The sequence below is a fragment of the Elephantulus edwardii genome, unplaced genomic scaffold, assembly GCF_000299155.1.
Source record: "Elephantulus edwardii isolate Elephantulus edwardi_28Jun2011 unplaced genomic scaffold, EleEdw1.0 scaffold00138, whole genome shotgun sequence".
NCBI classification, from domain to species: Eukaryota; Metazoa; Chordata; class Mammalia; order Macroscelidea; family Macroscelididae; genus Elephantulus; species Elephantulus edwardii.
Window position 1 is genome coordinate 1082462 of NW_006399888.1, and position 21759 is coordinate 1104220.

Below are 21759 nucleotides of genomic sequence, written 5' to 3' on the forward strand. Positions count from 1 at the left end.
AGCTGCACCCCCAGCCCCAGCACAGAGGGAAGCAGTGTGGAGCCCTCGGTTCGAGTCTACACCCCACACCTACCTGCAGGAGGCTGTGCAGCTGGTCCTGATGGGAGTCCTGCAGGGCTGGGGGCCACCAGCTCTCAAAGGCCCCAATGGCTCTGTCTGCGGAAAAAGGAGTCCAAGTCAGCTAGACCTGGACTTTTAGATAGACAAGTCGGGGCCCCACTTCTCAGGGAAAAACTGAGAACTGCTGCCGCTTCCCTGCCCCGCCCCCGCCCCCATTTGCTCTGTTTAATTCCAGGTCCTTAGAATGAGGTTGGTTGGGTTTTTAAATATATATGAAGGAATATGCAAGCACAATGCACATGAATGAAACACAATGTATATGGATTTTGTATATAAACCAATACAAAATATAAAAAAATAAGAGAGATTGACACACCGAGTGTAGCAACGGGCTTGAGTAAATCGCGGATGACACAACATAAGGGCAAGGTTCAGGTTCGTTGTTTTTGGGTGGCTCAGTCTAGTTGACTTGATGGCATGTAGATTTACATCTTTCGGTAGAGACCAAGCGGCAAATTGTGACTTAACGCGGACTCGGTGGGCCTTCATTGGGTGACCATGTCTATAATGGTCATTTCCAACATCGCTATCATAGTAATAACAGACTTTCCTCTTGGTTCCCAGAGTCTGTGCCATCTTGCTCGCTCCGGTGCCTCCAGTCTGTCTGTCTGACCTCCTGCCCGTGGCTTACAGTGTTTTCACAGTTCCTGCCATTTGACTCTCCTCACTCCTCGCTTGCAGGGTCACCAGACTCAGCACCCCTAGGATTCTACTTAATCTCTGGAGCATGGCTAAGAGCGCACTACTCAAGGGGCAGGGCGACAACAGGAGGGCTCCTGCGCCTTCGCCACCAGGAGCCTCCAGACGACCCAACTCCTGCGCCTCGCCCCTGGGCCCCTCACCTAAGCAGCGATTCCGCGTGAAGAGCCCCTGGAAGGCTTCGCACTCTTCCAGCCGGTTCCCGCTGGCTCTGCAGTCGCACCACGGTGCCACACGAGCGCTCACGTTGTCCACGTAGTTGGGGGTGATGGCCGTGCCTGCGGGGACCGAGAAGCGCAGTCATCGGCCCACCTGGCTGAGGATGCTTCTTTTCCTTTGCTCCACCCATGCCCGGTTCCCATCTTCGTACCCACAAGGCCAGCGTAGGCGCGCCGGCAGCGGGGGGCCTGCTCTCGAGGGCAGCCGTCGGGGGCGACAGGGACCGGGGTGCAGGCTGCCCGGAAGGTCCGGAGGCGGGGCCTGCGATTGGGGCGGGGCCGTGAACTGGAGCATGACCATGCCCCCAATAAACCACGCCCACCCACCGGCCCTCCCCGCCCCGGACACGTACAGCTGCAGTCCCGCCCGCCCACCTGCAGGTGGGGTTGTGCTCGCAGGTTTCCAGGCCCGCCAGGCAGGAGGGCGGTGCTCGGCTCGTGTCCTCGAAGGCGCAGCCTGGCACGAAGGTCTGGCGGCGGCGCTCTCCGCACGTGGGCTCCGCGCATGGGCAGAAGAGCAGCGCGAGCGTGAGCGCGGGCGGCCCGCGGGCGAAGAAGCGGCGCAGGGCGCGGCGGCAGCGGGTTCGCGGACAGCGCCCCGGTGCGGCCCGACCCAGGCACTGCACCACGTAGGCGGTGCGCAGCCGTCGGCACAGCGGGTCTGCCGAGCACGCCTCGGCTGCGGCCACGCAGCGGTTCTCTGCAGCCGGGCTCGCCGACCCTGGTGGGAAAAAGGACCGTCTGCAGTTCTGGGGGCGCCCGGCGTGCACACTTCACCGCCCTTCCTGGGCCCGAGCGCGGCCGGCTGGCGCCCCCGTCGCAGGCTAGATGGCGACGTGCATAGTTCCTGCAGCATAAGAAGAATGCCTGTGGCGCACTGAGGGTGGACCTGGCCTCCCCCAGAACCTGAAGCTCCATCCTCCCTGAGCAGCACCCCCAAACTGCCACACTGATGATCCTAGGGGATTCCCTCGGGTAATCTCCCACCCTCTCGGGTTTTTCCTGCCTATAAAACAGAGCCTTTTGGGAACGTGGCTAAATGACATTTCAGAAATGACACTTCTCACACTCCTCTTCATCATTTATACAACCTGCGGCACGTGAGCCTCCCTCTTCTAAGCCCTCCCAGATTTTTTTAGTAGGTCTATAGGATGACGAGGCTCTGTGGCATAGTGGGTAAGGAGCTGCCAGTCTAAATGCACCAGCTGTTTGAATCCACCAGCAGCTCTGTGAGTGAAATATGGGCTATCCCTTCCTTTGTGATTTACAGCCTCCGAAAACTCGCTGGAAAGTCAATTATGAGTTTGAGTGTTAATAAGTCTCTTTGAATGACTGCAATTAATTTCAGTTTTAATATGTTGCCGCATCTCCCTCCTCCCTTATCTTTCGTGCCCTCTCCTGTATTCCTCCTCCAAAGTCCCTGACTAGAAGTGGGTACACGCCTTTCCTGCGCCATCTCACCCTGCTGGACTCCACCCTCCACTAGCCCAGGTAAAAACTCAGGAATTCTCTGCCAGGGCTCTGGTCACTGCAGAGACAGCATGGGTCCAAGGGAGTCCCTGCTGTCAGGTCACAGGACCCTGTCCTGTACATCAGGATGGGAGGATTCATCAGGGGTTCAAGTCCCCTGTGGTCAGTGGCAATTCAGTAGGGCTACACTAAGTCACAGGTCAAAGGTTTAGTGGGACTGAGGGTGAGCTCTATCCACAGAGGATGTGACCAGGCCTGGCCTAGTGTGTAGGGAGCTGCATATAAACTCAAACGTCCCACCTCTCTGGTGGTTCAAATCCATCAGGGTCTCTGAAGAAGGGTGAATGCAGTTTACAACCACCTACCGTAGAAACCCACTGAATAGTCAGCTCTGAGTCAGTTCTAACTGGGTGGAAATGAATTAAGGTCAGCTAAGCCAGCATCTGGGGAGACTGGGACTTAACCATCCCTCCCTAGGACCTGGGTCACTAAACCCAGGAAGGACACTCCTGCCCTCACTCCTGAGAGCACCACCCTCAGACGGTAAGTCTGAGCAAAGGTGCCCAGCCTGCTGTCCACACTCGTTCATATGTGTGTGTTTTGAGGTGAGGGTGCCTCCTGCAACAAGACCGGGGTAGTTGATTTCTCTCCAGCAGAGCCCACGTCTTGCCAGGACTACGGGTTGGGATGTGGGGGTCATAGAGGCTGTAGCTTCTCCATTTTTCCGGAGGGTGGACAGACACTGAGAGTTTGAAAAGGGTCCTGGGTGGAGGAAATAGACTGGAGAGAGTAACCTGTACCCTTGGGGCACAGAGCACCAGGTTTTCTTTGTGCTCTCTGCTCCTTGGTTCACCTGTCTTTTTCCACCAGGAGCACCTTTGCCTGGTCTCCATCTTCAAAGCCACGCTTCTCAGTCTGAAGAGGCTTAACCTTTGCCAGATTCCATCCTAAGCGCCCCATCTAAGAGAGGTGGTGTTCCTTCCCACCAGATGCCGAGATGAGAAAGGCGAAGAGTCTGGGATGGTTGCAGATTGCAGTTAGTGGGCTGGGACAGGACAAGGAAGTGGAGGCTTCAGAGAAAAGAATGTTTTTGGTACAGATATGAGGACTTGAGAATGGGGGTGCTTGCTGTGGGGTCCAAAGGCAGAGACAAGTATGTCCTCTATAGCAGCTGAGGGGCCAGAGAACTGCCAGGCATCCCCACACCCCACACACATGCTGCAGACACACACATCCTCGCCAGAGCCTCTTCCTCCACTCCTTCATGGCTCCTGGAATTCCCCCCAGCCCTTCCATCCAACCCTGAGATCCTGAGGAGTGAGTGGGATCAGGAGGGCCTGGGGGTGGGGTGGGGAGATGCTCACCCAACAGGAGCAGCAGCAGAGCGAGTCCTAGACTGCAGATCATGTTGGTGGCAAACACAGTCGTAGCTTCACGTTCTTTTCTCTGGAGGACCGGGGACAGCTAGAGACAGAGCTGCTGGGTGTTAGAGCGCCGTTGAAACCTACCTGAGTGTCTGCCTGACAGTGCCCTCCAGGTGGGAGGAGCCTTTGCGGGGGGAGTAACACCCACAACCACCCTCCTCTGTGCAGGGCAGCTGACACTTGCACCTTCAAGATTGATCTGGGATCACTGGATCCAATGCAAAAATGAGACAAAGCAGTAAGACACCCCTACACACACACACACACACACACACACACACACACACTCATCTCTCCCATACTAAATTATTAACTATTAGAACAAAACAGTTATTTTTTTCTAAAAATAACTTTATTTTTAACTTTTAGGTCTTGTACCAACTTTCTAAAAACCCCTCAAAATCACTGCCCAATGGCAGTACGTCTCCTGATCTCCTCACTGCTAGTACCAAGGATGTTGATTGTTGAGCCAAACCAGATGAAATCATTAACAGCTTAATCCTTTCTTCATCTGTCTTAAGGTTAAAGTTGTCAATTATTTCATCTTCCTTGGATCCATGACCAACACTGTTGGTGCTGTGTGGTGGTGGTGGTATATGTCGTCACTGAGTCACTTGTCACTCAGAACAACACTATGTATATAGTGTCTTCCCCAGTTTCAGCAACCAAGGGTTTCCACGTGCATAACACAGACTGTTGATGTGCCTTCCTCCAATCCTGACGCCACATTTCTCCTCGTAAAGTCCAGCCTATCGGATTACCTGTCCCACATATAGATTGAAAAAGTATGGAGATAGGATGCATCCCTGGCATACTCCTTTCCTGACTTTGAACCATGTGGGGTTTCCTTGCTCTGTTCTGATGACTGCTTCCTAATCCAGTATAAGTTTTGCATGAGCACAATTAAGAGTTCTGCGATTTCCATTCTTCTCAAGATTGGCCACAATTTGTTGTGATCCACGACTCGACAGCACACCACAACACAACACAATATAACCTGGGAGATGGTGCCTCAGCTCCGCATTAGTGATTGAACTTCACAAAAACTCTCCCCTCTGCAGGCCTGTAACAGTAGCACCCAGCTTAGCCTCCCCCCCCGCCCGCCCCGTGCATGGCCAGGTGCTGGCTGCCATCTGAGGTTCCAACCACCAGCCACCACCTCTGGAGCCCCACAGGGTTGAATCTGCACAGAAGACTCACAGAGGTCCAAGGGCAACACATCTTTTTTTTTTCTTTTTTTTTTTCCTGACTTCAACTCACATATCAGAGCTGGCTAGCTTCCTCTGTCCCCCTCCAGGAAATAGGGAGCTGATTAATACCCAAAGTGATGGGGGCTACAGCACACTCCACACCCAAATCAAATGAAAGACCAGGAATAGGGGTAGGAACTAAGCAAATACCAAGACAGGACAAGAGGAGGCAGGAGGAAAGATCCCAGATGTTTACATCTTTTGTTCCTTTGAAGGGCAGCTGGGGTGTGAGTTCAGCGCATGAGTCAGGCACATGTTGGGTCTCAGGACTGAGGTCTCTGGGTGTCAGGCATGATCCAGCCTCCTCTGGTGAGGTAGGCTGGTGACTTTGGGACCTCCCCTACTTGGACTGATTTGATAGACCTGGGTTGGAGGGGGGTTCCCAGCAGGCTCCCCATCATTAAGGGGCAGGGACACCATAAGGCTGCATCCCTCCAGTGCTCTGGGTCTTGTGGGTGGGCGGGCAGGGTTCTGCTGGGTGAGGAACGTTCTGCTGGGAGAGGAACATTGCAGCTGCCTGAAGTTGCAGGAGATCAGCTGACTCCATGGCTGGGCTCCTGGGCGTCCAAGTTCCTGGAGTGTGTGTCAGAGACCTCCTGTCCCCTCATCTCAGGGTTCACTTCTCACGAGGGATGGAAGCCTGGCTCCTGGACTCGTCCTGCCAACGAGGGGTGGCTGGAGGAAGCTGGAGCCCCATGTCATGTGGGGCTCAGTGATGACATTAGAGGATCCACAACTTCTCCCCTACTCCACGGCCTTCCAGCACGCCACCCTGTGATGAATGAGAACAGCTTCTCCAAGAGCGCATGTCCCAGCCCATAATAGCCCAACCCAAGAGCACAGAGGAGGGAAACATGAAGATAAAGGACACAAGAGGGAAAGGGCCCTGCACTGAGGTCCCCCGTACCTTGGGATACAGGCAGGTCTATGGGGTACAGGCTGCTCAGGGTGGCTGCTGGACTGAGGCAGAATCCTCATGGTCTGGGAGCAGTGAGGGGGGTCATGCGCACTATGAACACAGTCCATCCCCCACACCCCGCCCGTGTTGGGTGAGGCACAAGGACTCCCAGGTGGGAGGAGGGAGTCCCTCTGGGGGGAGTCAGAAGCGAGAACCCCTCCTTTCCCTCCCCCTCCCTGTTTCCCTACTAGTTCCCAACTCACCAAGGGCCGAAGGCACTCCAGTGGCCATGGGGCCCAGCTCTACAGGGCGAATGTCACGGTGTGTGTCAGCTTTGGACCTGGCAGGATAAGAGGCCAGAGAGTAGGAGCGGTGACTCAGCAGAGCTGCCAGGGCTGCATCCCTGAGCCAGCAGCATGGCAGCGTCCAACTAGAGCTCCGTGATTGCCCAGTCTCCACCCTCTGCTCTCCTCTCCAGGTCCCTTCCTGCAAGCCTCCTCCTGAGAGAACTCCTGGGTTCCCTCACCCTTCCCATCTGACATGTTCTCCAAGCCCTGGTGCTACCCCAGCATCCCGACACACTCCAGACTTTGGCATTGCTCAGCTCCCCAAGGAAGATGCCCTCCCCCAGTGGCAGCCATGCCCTGCTGCCCTAATGATGCCAAGGCATCTCCCCTTGCTGGTGGTCACCCTCTCAGGGGCTTGCCATATCCTTCTATGTTCTTTGTAAGTCTCCACCTCCCTCAGGACTCTGCCCCGAGGACCCCCCCATGAGGAGGTACAGGTTCCTTCCCCCACCGTGGGAGCCCCTCGTGCCACCAGGCCAAGCTCTGCCCAGATTCCCAATCACTGCTCATTGCTCCTTGGTGGCAAGGATGATGAAGCTGCTTCTCACACACTTTGGGCATGTTTTTAGGAGAGGCTGTTCCTTGGAGAAGGGACATCATGCTTGGAAAGGTGGAGAGTCAGCAAAGGAGAGGAAGACCCTCAATGAAATGGACTGACACGGTGACTGCAGCTGTGGGATCAAATGCCAGAGATAACGAGGATGGCACAGGAGAGGACAGTTCAGACCTGGTGTTCATAGGATTGCTATGAGTCACACTCAACCCAATGGCACCTAACAACCCCTGAGACCCAGGTGGTGGCCAGCTGTCTGTGAGACGCTTTCTGTTTCATCTCTCACTGATGGTGCTCCCCAGGTCCAGCTCAGACCCTGTCCTCTGTCACAACTAGCTCAGGGCACCCTCAAGGCCAGGCTGTGGCAGACACTGCCTTACCCCAGGTACTGGTAAAGGGGTGGACCAAGGCTGATGAGCTTGGTATTATGGAATCTTCAGTCCAGTAAGGAAAGCCTGGATGAGGGGAAGGTGTGGATGTCATGGTTGACCCATGGCACTGAACGTAAAGGTGTACCAGGCCTAGCAGCTAGGACTGTGAAGGTGATCCTCTGTTATAACCCAAGAGAATTCGGCAGAGGAAAGGGCAGAGGGAAGAGGCCTGAAGAGCATGGGGGAGAATCCAATAAAGGGTGGGGTGGCCACCTGCTGGTGGAAACAGGAGGGTGGACATGGAGGCTGGACCAGAGCAATGGACCGGGGAACTCTGCCCTGAGGTGGTGGTGGCTGGGGGACCCCATGTCTTGTGCTTGACTGAGAGGCCACTGGGCCTCTCGCTCAGGGCTCCTCTCTACTGCATCCAGCGGGCTTTCTGGTCCTGAGGAACAGGAATCCCACTGTTCGGCTCCAGGTGCCTCAGAATCCTCAGCACCTCGGGTCTCAGGTCCTACCTACTGCAAGTAGGGCCCGTCCTTGAGGCGCAGACGTGCTGGCGGAGACAGGACCCTGGGTACCTGAAGCAACACCAGGCCAGGCCGAACCCAGGGAGCAGAGGCAGCAGGAAGCTGAGGCCCAAGGCCAGCACGAAGGCATCACGGCCTGCGGAGGACAGCGTGAGGCTGAGTCTTAGGCAGGTGCGCCCGCCCCAGGCCCTGCCCACCTGCCCATTCCCGCACCTTCGGGCTGCAGAGGGCCACTGTCCACGCTGCCCCCCAGCCCCGGCTCACTGCAGGAGGGCGGCGCCCAGCCCGGTGCGCAGTGACAGTTGTAGTTGCTGTTGCAGACCTGCCGAGGGAGGCGGAGGGAAGCAGGCTCGGGTGGGATCAGGGACGCCAGGTTCCCCACCCCGCAGGTCACTTACCCCGTGAGCATGGCACGACGCCTGACAGCGCTCCAGCTTCTGGAAGGTGGAGTTCTGACAGCGCCTGTCTTGGCACACCTACGGGCAGCGTGCACAGTGGGCAGTGACGAAGGGGCTCATGCCAATGGGACCCAGGTGGCGGGGAGGGGTGGAGGGGGCTCACCATTCCAGGTCCACACCAAGTGCCCATCTCTACCAGGCCCAAATTGGGCAGGTCCAGCGGGGTCCCAGGAGGCTCCAAAGCCTCCCTGCAGGTCACCTCGAGACTGTCTAAGCTGATGGCGGCGTCCATGGGGATGGCATGTGGCATCCGCGAGCTCTGCTCTCTGGCCCAACACTGCAGCTTTCCACATTGCGCATCCCTGGGGGTGAAGCGGAGGGTGGTGGAAGGGCACGTGCACCCTCCACCCCATGCCCGCGCCTGCTCCCTCTGCTCCACGGGCGCGAGTACCCACCTGGGGGCGCAGGGCACGAAGTGGCCTTGGCTGTCCTGCCCACAATTTCCGTGGGCGTCTCCCGCGGAATTCACAATTTGGAAACAGGCCTCTGGGGCTGGGTGAGAGCCTGGCAAAGTGTAGGTGCTCAGGGATGAGTAAGGACGTGCTCCGAGGGCCTCAGATTCCCAAGTCCGCTCCCCACCCTACCTCCACCCTGCAGAAACCAGAGAGGGCTCCAGTATGGATGGGAACCGAGGTGCAAGGGCGTGCGCCGCAGACTCACTGGGGCCCCAGAGCCTCTGGCACTGCTGTTCAAGCGTGGGACACCCGCCGTCCCAGCAGTAACCAAGACCCCCGGCGCAGGGCGAGCCATCCAGTAGGTAAACATCCGGGGGACAGTGTGGGGAGAAGCCGGTGCAGAACTCCGGCAGGTCACAGTCTCCCGTGGCCGGGCGGCACGGTGCGCCAGCCGGCTTCAGCTGCTCAGCGGACAGGGGTTGCGGAAGAGAGAACAAAGATACAACGTACAGTGAGAAATTCACTCCCAAAGCGCCGCTCCGAGGCGGGGGAGGAGCCAGAGGGCCAAAGGAATTCAGCAAGAACTGAGGCACCACCCCGCTACAGGACGAGGGTGCCGATCAGCAAAGCTCAGAGTGTGGGAGAGAAGAGGCAGCAGGAACCCTAATTCCCGAGCCCTAGTCCTCACCAGGCAGTGCGTGCAGCAGGCCCCGTGGGCGCACTGGGCCCCAGCGCGCAGCGAGCAGTTGCGGGCGATGCAGCAGGAATCCGGGCAGTCCTGAGGACGAACAGGCCCGGTAGCACCAGGTCAGGGCGCAGACCCCCAGACCTCCGGCCAGAGTGGGCGGTACAACCTTGGGCCCTCGGGCCAGCCCGGAATCTGACCTGGAGGGCGCCACAGTCGCACTCTTCTCCTGCCTCCACCAACCCGTTTCCGCAGCGAGAAGGCTTGCGCGGCACCCGGAGCTGGGGGTCGGGGGCGTTGGAGAGACACGAGCCGCCCCCCTTGCGGAAGAAGGCGCGAAGCTGGCGGCGGCTACATGCGCTGAACACGCGCGGAAAGGGGCGCCTGCGGGCGGGAACCAGTCAACCTCCGTCTGTTCCTGCCTTCACCCCTGGAATTACCCACCCAGGCTTCTAGAGAGGTCGCCAGCTGAGCTGGGATTCTCTAATAAGATGTCAGACAGGGAAGTGACCGCAAGTTACACAGATGACCGGATGGGAAAGGTTTTGACCGTAGATTAACCCAGAATTGAATGCTCTGCTACTCCCCTAATCTCAATACCCGGTTTAAACGTCAAAATCACCCTCCCACAAGCAAGATGGATACTTTGAAGTTGATTTCCCGCTCGCGGAGGGACCTCACGGTTACAGAGCGACCCTCTGGGGCTTTCCTGACCAGGAATCCATACTCTTTATGGAAGCATGTCACTAGACCTCTCTTCCACTGGGTGGCTGGGTGAGTTTTAAGGTCAAGTTGTACCATCCAGCTGGAATTGACTCCTAGCTGACCCCTAGCAGGTTCTCAGAGGCCCCAAATCGCTGGGGAGGAGACTGCCCAGCTTTCTCCTGTGGAGCAACTGGTGGACTCGAACCGTGTGCCTTTAGGTTGGCAATATAGCTCCTTACCACAAAGCCACCAGAGCTCCCTTTACAATTAAGTAACCCATCAAAAAATCATTTGTGCTGCCAGGAGCCCAAACGGGCTTCATGCAAAGGAACAATCCCCAGGCCTAGCCTCTCCCTCCACCCTCCAGCTTCTCCCTCTCTCCACCACCTCCCAGTCCCGCACCCCATGACCGCGGCCATGACGCAGCCGCCCTGCTCTGCAGGGGCCTCCACGCAGCAGCCTTCGGGGTCGTGGCTGAGACCGAGACTGTGGCCTATCTCGTGGGCCATGGTGGCTGCAGCGCCGATGGGGAGCTCTGCGTGGTCCTGGAGGGCGTGAGAGGGGCGGTCACAGTGCGCCCCCGCCCGAGCGCCCCCTTCCACGCCCCGCGCGCTCACCGTGCTCACGCCTCCCGAGCTCTCCTTGCTACACATGCCCGCGACTGGCGCCAGGCCCACGGTGGCGCCCTGGAAGGTGCGGGCCCTGAGAGCGGAGCAATGTGTGACCAGACCCGTGTAGGGAATGCGCCCGCCCAGCGCAGCACCCCCGGACTCGCATCAGGGACACGGGGACACCCACGTAAGCAGCTGCGTGGAGTCGTGAGGCCGCTGCGCCCACAGGCCCCGGCGCCACCGCAGGAAGGCCCAGAGCGTGGCGTTGGCGTCCTGCGTGACGAGGCTCAGGTCCCTCTTCGTCCACACTTCCAGTCCCGTAAGTGCCACTTGAATGTCCAGAGTCCTGAGGAACTGAGGGCATGGCGGGCCTGAAGCCAGGGACCTGCTGCCCACCGGGAAGTCTGTCTCCGCGGTCTCCTCCCGGCACCCTCACCACCCCAGGTAAGGCCGGACTCCCCTGGCGCAGCCACCCCCACTGCTGGATCTTCAGCTGCTCCCAACCTGATCAACGTAGTGGGCGACCTCGAGGAGACGCTGCTTGGTGTGGTTCAACTTCCCGTGCTCCGCCAAGAACTGGCCGGGCAATGACACGGGGGTGTGAGGGGCTGAGCTGGCCTGATCTCCCCATGGGCAGCGCACCCACCAGGGCCTCCCCTCACCAGGGCGTGGTCAGCCACCAGGTACAACTCCAGATACCTCGGACTCCCGCGGGCCTCTCGCCTGCCCTGGGGAGAGGCAGGGTGATCCCGAGTTAACGCCTAGAAGTTAACTTTGAGAATTTTCTGGATATGTTCTCCCGCCTCAATAAAAACATCGAGAATGGCTCTGTGCATTTCTGCGTCCCCTGCCAGGGCTCTGGATATTGAAGCCCAGGTCTGCGCCTCACCCTGCTCGGGGAGACGCGAGCAAGGCCAGCAGGGTCGCTCTTGTCACTGGTATCCCGATGCGCACAGGCCCCTTCCCAGCGGAGCGGTTGCTGTGCAGGGGCGATCTTGTGGATCCAGGGGGATGTGGAGACCTCAGATGGCCAGGAACGAAGATAATAGCTGGTATTGGTGCCAAGGACGATCAGGCCACTGAGGCAGAGGGGTGCAGATGGGGTATGAGGGGGTGCTTTCTCCAGCCCCAGGCCCCGCCCCTCCAGCCTGGCATCTCACCTCATGCCGAAGCAGGTGCTGAGGACCACCCAGGAGTCAGGGTAGCCCCTCACATGGCCGTGGTAGTGGCAGTGAGCCTGGGAAGGAAGGTGCCCAGTCCCAAACCTCAGCCAAAGGTAAGGTGGAAGGGACTAGGCAGAGGGCCTGGCGAGGGACTGACTCTAACCGGGCCTTCGGAGCCGAAGGAAAAGGATAGAGTAGCAACGACAAGGAGGGGTGTCCTCAAAGACTTCCATCCCCCAGAGCCTCCACCCCATCCTCAGAGCCGGTAAAGTCATGGAAGTGTCTCACCGTGTGTCTGGGAACCAGGACAACTGGCTGTCCGTCCTGGCTGTAGTGAGTTTCTGTGTATCCACCGGCCAGCAGCCTGTGGGAAAGAGGTGTCATCAGAACCACCCAGCCCAGCCCCACTTCCTGCAGACTTACTCCTTAAACATTAATGGAACATGCTTATAGATGAGGCTTATCACCCCATGCGGGTCTGAGAATTGTGCTCCCCGGGGTTTTCAGTAGCTGTTTTTATGGAAGCAGATCACCAAGCCTTTCTTCCAAGACATCTCTGCATAGACTTGAACTTCCAGTCTTTCCATTAGCAGTCATGTGCGCTAATCCTTTGCATGATCCTGAAGCTCTTGTTACTAGGTGCCATCAAGACATTTCTGACTCTTAATAGCGCAGTACCACAGAACAAAACACTTCCTAGTGCTCCACCCTACTCACAATCATGTCTCTTTTTGGGCTCATTGCTGCAGCCATTGTTTCAACCCATCTTGCTGAGGGTCTTCTTTCCCCCTGATCCTCTTTACTTTTACCAAGTATGATGTCCTTCTCCATGGATTGGTCCCTCCTCGTGACACACCCAAAGAGCATAGATGAAGTTCATCCTCCATTCCAAAGAGAATTCTGGCTCTACTTCTTCCAATATATGTGATTGAAAAGGTAGCTTGTTCTTCTCATAGCCCACACTGTACGAAATACTCTTCCCCAGCACTGCTTTGTTATCTAGTGCTACAGACATATCACAAGTGGCTGGCTTTAAGAAATGGAAATTTGCTCTCTTATGTTGTTGTTGTTGTTGTTGTTGTAATTATTAGGTGCTGTTGAGTACAACTCATAGCGACCTTATTCTAGCCTATGCCATCTTCACATTTCCTGACACACTAAAACCCATTGTGGCAATCACCATGTCAATCCACCTGATTGAGTCTTCCTCTCCTTCACTGACCCTCCACCCTACCATGCATAATGTCCTTCTCCAAGGAACAGCCCCTCCTAGTAACATGCCCAAAATACGTGAGGCAAAGCCTCATCATTCTTGCCTTCAAGTGCTTCAAGTCCTCCTCACTTTCAGCAAGCAAGGTTGTGCCATCTGCATAATGCAGGTTGTTGATGAGTCTCCCTCTGATCCTGAAGCCACACGTTCTCTTCTAGGTTATTGGGAATGAGTGAAGCAGTATGGGGTCAGCCACATCTGACCACCACTAACCCCACCAGAGGGAGCTGTCCTGACAGCATGAATTGCAACATGCAATTCACAATACTGAACCAGTTGCCAGACAGACAGACATGTCTCTCATACTCCTGCATCTACTTTGACTATTTTTTTAATGTAAAGACTGAATCCCTCCTGAAGGCTGAACTCTTTAATCTTCATCAGTAAGTGCCTCATGTACTCTTTGCTTTCATTAGGTAAAGTGGGTTATACTGCAGGTTGTTAATGAGTCTCCTCCAATCCTGAAGCCACATTCCACTTCATGTAGCCCCTCACTGGTCTGTCTGTTGAACTGGGGTGGATTTCGTGTTGCTGTGATGCTAGAAGTTATGCCAACAATATTCAAAATACTGTAGTTTTTATGTGCCATTGAATTGCCTACTCTGAACTCTGCCCTATCCTGAGCCAGTCTCACTGACTCATCTGATGCATCTAATTCTATTTGCCCAGTTAATGAGTCAACTAATCTCATCCAGGATCTTCCTCTCCTGTGCTGTCCCTCCACCCTACTTAACATACCAATAGGTTTTTTAAATGGTGGACAGGTTTCAGAAGAAATTCTAGACCAAGATAGACTAGAAAAGAGAGCCTGAGGTTTACTTACAGAAAAGAAAATGACCAGTGGAAAGTGTTATGAGTAGCAGTACATAATAAATGACAACATACTGTGGATGTTTCAGACACTCTCCCCCCCCCTCCACTGCCCCTCACAGGCTCCATTTTAGACATCCATTGTCCAGCCTCTGTGTCTGCTCATTCACCAGCACAAAATCTGTGGCTTGAACTGTTCTGGACACTCAACTGTAAACTGGCAGTTGTGACCATCTATGATTTGGTCCTCCAGGGCACCTTGTCCCCTGTCCCCAGCTCCCTCTCTCCTTGAAGCTGGAGACCTTCCAGGCCAGCCAGACAAGCTGCCGCTCCTCGGTTCCTTGATTGGTGCAGCCACTGCGTCTTTTTCCCTGTCAGGGTCTCAACCAGGAGTCCCCCAGGTTCAGCTTCACCTGGATTCTCTTTTGACTCTCACAGCCTGTGGGCGTCTAATAAATAGGTGGCTTACTCATCTCTGCCTCTAGGCGGCGCTCGCTCACACCCGAATCTAGACGGGGCTCGTCCACCACTAGTTGGAGGTTACTCATCTGTGCCACTAGACGGCGCTCGTCATCTTTGCCACTAGGCTCATGTCCTGCAGGGAGCTGGGTGCTAACAACTCTTGGAGTTGGATGAGGGACCTGCCCTAGCCTGGGGCTAACCCAGCCTCCAGGGAGCCGGCTGTGGGCCTGCTGTTCCTCTCTGCCCCCCATCCCTCCACCAGGGCCCCTCCCTCCATCCAGCATCCCTTAGGGACTCATGTCCTGCCCCTCCCACCCCCACTGTCCCTTCCAGAGCATATTCTTGGCTCCAAGGCCCTACCCCGCCTGGTGCTTACTGGTTCTTCTCCAGCTCAAGCAGGAGCTTCTGGCCTTCGGCCTCCAGGGTCACAAGCCTGGTGTCCAGATCTGAGACCTGACGGGAAGGAGTGTAGTGTTGGGGACAGACATCCAGGCTTGTCAGGAAACAAATGGGATGTGAAACTGGCCAGATACCCCAAACGAGGGTGTTTGTGTCCTGACCACAACCACCTATGGACAAGTACATACTCAGATTGGGCCCACCACGTCCTTCACTTGGAGAGATGGCTCCATGCCCTCATGCCAGGGGGATTCCTGCAGGCGGGGGGACCATGAGGTCCTGAGGCGCGGTGGCTGTGGTGTCTGAGGACTTGTTTCTGTACTGAGACCCCTCACTTCCTGGAGGATGCAGACTACTCCGCCTCTACTTTTAGCTTTGGTGGCCTAGTGATAAGAAGCTACACTACCATTCCAAAGGCACGCAGTTCGAATCCACCAACTATTCTTCAGGAAAAGGTTGAGCAGTCTCCTCCTGTGCCATTTACTGCCTCTGAAAACCCACTAGCGTGTCAGCTATGGGTCAGGTTCTGACCCCCTGGCACAGAGTAACAACAACATGTGGCAGCCTCACCCTCCCAGCTTCACATCCTGTTTTTAGTCCCTGACAGGCCCACTGCTCACCTGCCGCCCTGAACTCATGCAATAAACAAGAACCCCCACTCCAGGCTCCAGGCCAATAGAAAAAACAATGTTTTTTTTTGCTGAAAAGCAGACCTCAGCCAGCTCCCCATCTCCTCCTACCCATGGCTGCCTAACACCTCTTCTCTGCCTCCTCCCTGAGAATCCTCATCTACCCCCCCCCCCCCCCGCTTATCCATGCAGCCTGGCTGGGGGCCCAGGAGCCTTCTGGGGGCCTGCTGCATCTTCACAATGTTTATTCCACCCTTTCTGGCCCTCCTGTTTATCCCAACATGCACTGGGCTCAGACACCCACCAGAGGCCTCAGAGTCTTGAGGGGAGGTCATCTCTGCAGGTGGGGAGCAGATGCCCCCCCCCAGCTACAGGCCCCACAAGGCCTCAGCCATGAGCTCACGTGTCTGGAATGCAACCAGCTCTATTGGGGAAACACTTGTGCTGAGGAAGTGGGGGACTCAGACGGAAGAGCAAGGGTAAGGTCTCTGAGCCTCCTCCTGAGACGCTTGGGCGCCCTTCTCTCTGTTCCTCTATATCTTCAGTCGTCTTCACTGCTCGTCCGCTAGAGCCTCCAGCCTCATCCTGAAATATGGGTGCTTCCTTGGCGAGGACTCTGTCCTCAGCTCTGCTTTCCCTTCGTTGCCAGGCTCTCAGGAATGGAGTGGTGAGTAAGGGTAGTAGGACCCTCAGGATACACTCTCGGTCCCAGCCCAGGCCCAGACAGGGAGGGATGCCCACAGTCGGGGTGACTACAGCCTGTGCTCAGTGATGTCCCAAGAACAACCTTAAAACTTCAGGATGGAGCAGAGCCTGACTACTTGAATGGAAACTCCAAGGGCCTGGGGGACCTTTAAGGATCCAGAGGACCCCATTTAGGGGCCTCTGGGGGCCTCTTAGCCTGCATGAACTCTCTCTTGCCTTGCCTGCCTTTTCACTAGGTTTGGGTGGTGAGACTGTGCCCCCAACCAGGAAATACAGGACGGTGAGCTCTCTGGGTGGGTAGGCTTGTCCACTGTTTGAAGTCAGCTACACCTTAGCTTAGGGGTCTTCTCTTCCAGGCCAAGAGCTGCATGACTTTGAGCAATTTCTCCCTCCTTTCTGGCCTTCAGTTTACTCCTCTGTGAAGTGGGTAAATTCAGGGTTTCCCTACCACTGCTTTGCACCACAGGGAATGCAGATGGGACCTGCCTCTTCTGTGATTGGTGGAGGAGCCCAGCATCCTGGAAAAGCAAGAGGGGATGGAATTTTGCACCTAGGGGGCACCAGGAGGGTGGCTTTTCTCCCTTGGCCAGAACTGGAGTCTGTGAGGGCCAGTGAGGCTGAAGCCCCCTCGGGGACCAGACCAAGCACAGGGAGGAGCAAACAGTGAGTCCACAGAGTCACATGTCCTGTTAATCTTGGCAGAGAGAAACTCTTCTGGCACTTTCTAGAAGCTCTAGAAGAGTTTCAGGCCCCACAACTCTGGACCCACCTCTGTGTCTTATGGGCAGAGGCAGCCAGGGAATTCTGGGAGTGCGAGGGAGGGGGCAGTGGGGTGAGGAAGGCTGAAAATGACTTCCATGTGTGCAGGCTTGCCAGCTCCATATCTCCCCTCTGTCTCCCTGCCCGCCGGAGAGGCTGGAGGGAGCAGTGACTGGGTGGCTCTGGGACCCCAGCAAACTGGCCCAGAGACCTGGGGCCCTGGTGGAGGACAGGATGATAGGCCACTGACCGACTCTTCCAGGATGGCCTTGCGCCAGGATTGTCCATCCAGAGCCCAATAAGGGGTGGCTGTCTCTCCGGGGGCATCTCCTGGGATGAGAACAGAGCATAGGGTGAGGGGGCCAGAGGAACCCAGAGTGGAGATGGGGTGGAGGGCAGCAGAGAGATGTCAGCATGTGATTAACTTGTGGAAGGATGGGCCTCTGAAGGATGTCCCTGGAACTGAGGGGCCATCGAGGAACGTGTTAAGGAGCAACTCAACTGGGACAGAGGAGCGCCATTGACCTCTGAAGGCAAAGGAAGGGCATGGGGTCAGAGGTCACAGAGAAGAGACCCCATCCCATCCCTTACGAGGAGGACAGGGTGGAGGCAGCATGGGTATTTTTAGACCAGGTAGCAAGCAGATAGATGCCTTTAGGATGAGAGATCCTAAAAGTGGATGCCAGTGTCCCCCCCACTGCCCCCCTTCACATCCTGGGAGGATAGAAGCAGGCAGACGCTGTATTAGGAGGTGCACCTTGCCTTTCAGTATGGGGACAAACTAGACCCTGGCCCAGAAGCCCTCCTCTTGCTTTCAGGGGGCCTAGGAGACAGAGGCACGGTGCTCGTGGGCTGAGTGAGCCTAAGGGGGGGGGGCGGCTCCAGGAGGAATCCCTGAGCCAAACATTGCTCATGAGAAGACGCTGGAATGCTCCCCTGGAATGCTCCCACCCCCACTGGCCCCAGCAACTCAGCAGGCGAGGAACCTGGCCCACAGCCCAGCCTTCCCACCTCTCTGACCTCTAGTCCTGGGGTGGCCTCAGCTCCTGAGCAGGTCACCATTTCATTCAGAGGTTGACCCTGACCCCTACCCAAGTCAGGCTGGGAAGCTGACTTGGCCTCTGCTTAGACACTCCACTTCCTCTCCTGTGCCCTCAGCATCTAAGACCTGGAATAGCCCCTCTGAAAGCCATCTCCCCCAGAAAGCCCTCCCTCACTGGACAAGCGAGTTGTCAGGAAGCCAGGGAGCTTTGGAACCCCTCTGCCCCAGACTCAGGGGAGGCTGAAGGGGCCAGTTTCTGGAGGGGTCTGAGTAAGTCCAGGGGAGAGGTGATTTTTCAGCCGAGAGTGGATGTCCCTGGGTGTGAAGAGCCAGGTCGTGAGGGAGGACGTGCTTGTGCCCGCTCAACGCACACACACTGGCTGGAGAACCTTGGTGGAGGCGAGGCCTGGGGAGACCTGAGAATGGGGCTGACTCTGGGTCGAGGTGAACCCTGGGGGCTTCAGGCTGTGTTGGGGAGCAGTGAGCAGGGGTCCTAAATGAGGAGAGAGCAACAGGAGGCACAGGAACCTTTCTACAGTCATAAGGACTAGGGTCCAGAGGTGCGCAGTTTGAATCCACCAGATGCTCTGCTGGAGAAGGAGGGAAAATATCCTCCTGTACCAGTCATATCTGATTTGATGGTACACACAAAAAATAATGAAATTAAAAATAAGGACTAGGGTCCCTCTCCCTTGGGGTCTGGAGCAGGGCAGAAAAATGCAGGGGTCCCAGATGGGAGCCTATCCTGGGCAGAACCCACCCTTCCTCCCCTGCGAGGCTCAGCCCACCCAGCCCACCTGGCCCCTCAGCCAAGCACTGGATGTACAAGACTCAGCTTCCTCCCACCCTGGTTCCCGGCTGCCCTGAGGAGATGCTTCTATCTGACCAAACAAGGCAACAGTATAAACACCCAAGGCCCAGGATGAGGGGGTGAGCTGGGAGGTGAGGGGGTGAGCGTGGGGTGAGGGAGTGAGCATGGGATAAGGGGGTGAGTGTGGGATGAGGAGGTGAGTGTGAGATGACGGAGTGAGCGTGGGATGAGGGGGCAAGTGTGGGATGAAGGGGTCAGTGCAGGTAAAGGGGTGAGCCTGGGAGTGAGGGGGTCGGCATAGCATGAGGGAGTGAATGTCAGCTGGCCCGTACAGTCTGAGAACAGAATAAGGGTTTTGGAAGTGAATTGGGATTGGGGGGGCTTCTGGAAGGAGGGAAGCCCAATTAAACACTAAGGAACAGAAGTACAGCCTTAAAGGGGGCCTGGGACTGAGAGATGAGGGGAGTATCCAGCAGAGGGAGGGTTTGGGTGGGGTGGGAGCTGACAGCAGCTGAGCGGGAAGGGGCCCTGGCACTTGGCTTTGTCCCAGGAGAGGTGACAGGCAGAATGTGACAGAGGGAGCAAGTCCCTTGAGCAAGTCTAAGGGAGGTGCACCCAGCGCCCCCCCCACCCCGTGCTGTCCAGGGGCTTTCAGACTCTCTCATCCCCTGACCCTCCCCAGTTTCTGGGAGGACCTCCCTCTCGCTGGCCCCTCGGTCCGCACCCCACTCTTGTCCTCACCTGAGAGGGCACCGCGTCCAGGGCTGGGCCACAGCAGCAGCAGCGCCACCACCACCGGCGACCCCCGATTGTCCCGGGACCCCCGGCCCATGGCGGTGAGCGCTCGGCCTCTGAGCTTCAGCTCAGGCTCACAGCCCCGCCCCGGGCTGGACAGCGGCCACCCCACGCCTCGGGGAGCCCGCCTGCCGGACCCGCGCCCCTCCGGAGTCCACACCACGCCCTGCACTGTGGCCGATCACCACCCCAAGCTGTGGGGCACCCCCACGCGACCCCGTGAGTACCCCTGGAAGCCAGCTTGATCCTCTGGACCACTGAGGGAGGGGGAGAGCGGACCTCAGGGTGTCAGAGGAGTCAGCTTCCACTGTGGGGCCTCCTGACTCCAATCCTGCTCGGAAACCCTGGGGCGGGGGCTCCCGGCTGAGGTCCAGATGAGTCCTGGACGTCCCCAAAGAAGGGAGGCTGGGCGACCACGACAGGGCAGGTGCCCCTAGCATCGCCAGCCCTGGCCCAAGGCGCACTGACTGGGAGAACCGAGGCCACTTGGGTGGGGAGCTTGGGGGGTGGAGACAGAGCCCTGCATGGGACTGGGACCCCTGCATGTGAGCAAAAGTTGCTTAAAGCCTTGACTCAGGCGTGGGGGAGCCGCTGGGCTTCGGTAACATCTGCTTCGTTTTACAGATTTTGTTTTGCTCTGATTTACTAGATAATAGATTTGGCTTCGAGAAGTGACTATGAGAACACGGAGAAATGTTCTAAGCAAGTCTTCCTGAGAATCTGGAGTCAGGAATTCTATTAGGAAGAGTCTCAGCAGAGGGGAAACCTCCTTTCTCAGGATTCAAACGTCAACAAGAGGAACAGAAACACTATCCACCCCCCAGCCCACGTCCCACCCCCGACTTCTCCCCATGCTCTCAGACTTCAACAAGCTTCTTGGGAAGCTTTTAGATTATTTTTTTTTAATGCATACCAGACAATATGGCTATTTCTGATGGATATTAAATTTTTTACTATTACTATTCTATTATGATAAATATGTTTTAGTGTATTTAGACATGTTTATTGGTTTTTATGCAAAGACATTTGGTATACTACAAACGTTTAGGTCCATCCTGTGGAGAGTTTTCCTCTCTTTCTCTGACGTACCACCTTTCCCAGCATGAAGACTTTTCCCCAGGACTGGCCCTCCTGACAACAGGCCCAAAGGATGTGAGACCTAATTTCACTCTCTCTGCTCAAAGCAACACACTGGTTGCCCTTCCTCCAAGGCAGACTTGTCTGTTCTTTTCACAGTCTGTGGGATGGTCAAGGCTCTTCTCAGCACCGCAATTCAAATGCATCAATTTTTCTGTCATGTTTATTTACTGTCCCACTTTGAGATGCCTATGAAGTAATTGAAAAGACTGTGGCTTGTTGTAGTAGTTGTTGTTATGTGCCGTTGAGTCGCTTGTGACTCATAGCGACCCCTATGTACAACAGCCCTAAACCCTGCTCTATCCTGTGCCAGTCGCACTATCTCCGACACACCCATCCCAATTACCCCAGTCACTGAGTCAATCCACCCCATAGAGGGCCTTCCCCTCCTGCGCTGTCCCTCCACCCTCCCAAGCATGATGTCCCTCTCCAAGGACCTGTCTCTCCTTATAACATGTCCAAAGTATGTTAGACGGAGCCTCAGAATCCTTGCCTGCAGGGAGCCGCCCGATTTAACCCTCTCCGGGATGCATCTGTTTGTTTTCTTAGCAGTCCATGGTACCCTCAAAACTCTTCTCCAGCACTACAGCTCAAAGGCATTAATTCTCCTTCTATCCTACCTAGTCATTGTCCAACTCTCTGATGCATAACAAGTGATCAGAGACACCATTGTTCTTCAGTACTTTAGAGAGGTCCCTAACAGCAGACTTTCCCATCGCAATACTTCTTTTAATTTCCTGGTTGCTGATTAGTTAGATTGTTGTTTTTTGAGGACCATCAGGTCAGAACCGGCCCATGGCTGACCTTCTGGTAGGTTTTCAGAGGCAGTTAACCGCAATACCCATCCTTCTCCCACACAGATTAGCTTTTATAAATGTACACACCAGTAAACCACCACATTCAAGATACATTTCTACCCCCAGAAGTTCTCTTGTGCCCTTTCTGATCTCTCCCACTCTCAACTGCAGAGAATCTCTGTGTCTATGTACACTGTGTATATAGACAAGTTTCACCTGTCTAGAACGTCCTAGTAGAATCCTTCA

General features: G+C 56.1%; 3 protein-coding genes across 3 annotated transcripts in view; all 3 read right to left on the minus strand.

Moving 5' to 3' along the window:
- Window positions 1-1061: 1061 nt before the first annotated feature.
- GFRA4 (GDNF family receptor alpha 4) lies at window positions 1062-3914 on the minus strand. Its single transcript, XM_006894203.1, has 4 exons — window positions 3872-3914; window positions 1413-1758; window positions 1190-1299; window positions 1062-1108 (listed from the first exon to the last, which is right to left on the minus strand). The coding sequence occupies exons 1-4, from the start codon at window positions 3912-3914 to the stop codon at window positions 1062-1064; spliced, it is 546 nt and encodes a 181-aa protein (XP_006894265.1).
- A 2210-nt stretch (window positions 3915-6124) lies between these two features.
- ADAM33 (ADAM metallopeptidase domain 33) lies at window positions 6125-19616 on the minus strand. The gene is made up of 23 exons (XM_006894258.1): window positions 19526-19616; window positions 17182-17261; window positions 15042-15092; window positions 14816-14892; window positions 12317-12319; window positions 12186-12261; window positions 11895-11971; window positions 11624-11813; window positions 11397-11462; window positions 11239-11310; window positions 10922-11088; window positions 10741-10825; window positions 10526-10668; window positions 9619-9802; window positions 9422-9511; window positions 8999-9194; window positions 8734-8842; window positions 8442-8640; window positions 8279-8356; window positions 8094-8202; window positions 7869-8016; window positions 6343-6419; window positions 6125-6162 (listed from the first exon to the last, which is right to left on the minus strand). The coding sequence occupies exons 1-23, from the start codon at window positions 19614-19616 to the stop codon at window positions 6125-6127; spliced, it is 2406 nt and encodes an 801-aa protein (XP_006894320.1).
- A 37-nt stretch (window positions 19617-19653) lies between these two features.
- SIGLEC1 (sialic acid binding Ig-like lectin 1, sialoadhesin) overlaps window positions 19654-21759 on the minus strand; it is a 32799-nt gene continuing 30693 nt past the window's right edge. Inside the window, exon 21 of the mRNA XM_006894259.1 lies at window positions 19654-19836. Coding sequence (XP_006894321.1) covers window positions 19654-19836 — 183 coding nt within the window. The remainder of the gene's footprint in view (window positions 19837-21759) is intronic.

Excerpts from the sequence above, each read along its gene's own strand:
- GFRA4 (XM_006894203.1), bottom strand. The coding sequence starts at position 3,914 with ATGATCTGCAGTCTAGGACTCGCTCTGCTGCTGCTCCTGTTGG. Across the intron at positions 1,759-3,871 it reads TCTGCTGCTGCTCCTGTTGG|GGTCGGCGAGCCCGGCTGCA; the intron begins GTGAGCATCTCC and ends TTTTCCCACCAG. Across the intron at positions 1,300-1,412 it reads GAGCACAACCCCACCTGCAG|GCCCCGCCTCCGGACCTTCC; the intron begins GTGGGCGGGCGG and ends CCCCAATCGCAG.
- ADAM33 (XM_006894258.1), bottom strand. The coding sequence starts at position 19,616 with ATGGGCCGGGGGTCCCGGGACAATCGGGGGTCGCCGGTGGTGGTGGCG. Across the intron at positions 9,512-9,618 it reads GCGACTGTGGCGCCCTCCAG|GACTGCCCGGATTCCTGCTG; the intron begins GTCAGATTCCGG and ends GTTCGTCCTCAG. Across the intron at positions 6,163-6,342 it reads TGGAGTGCCTTCGGCCCTTG|ACCATGAGGATTCTGCCTCA; the intron begins GTGAGTTGGGAA and ends CACTGCTCCCAG.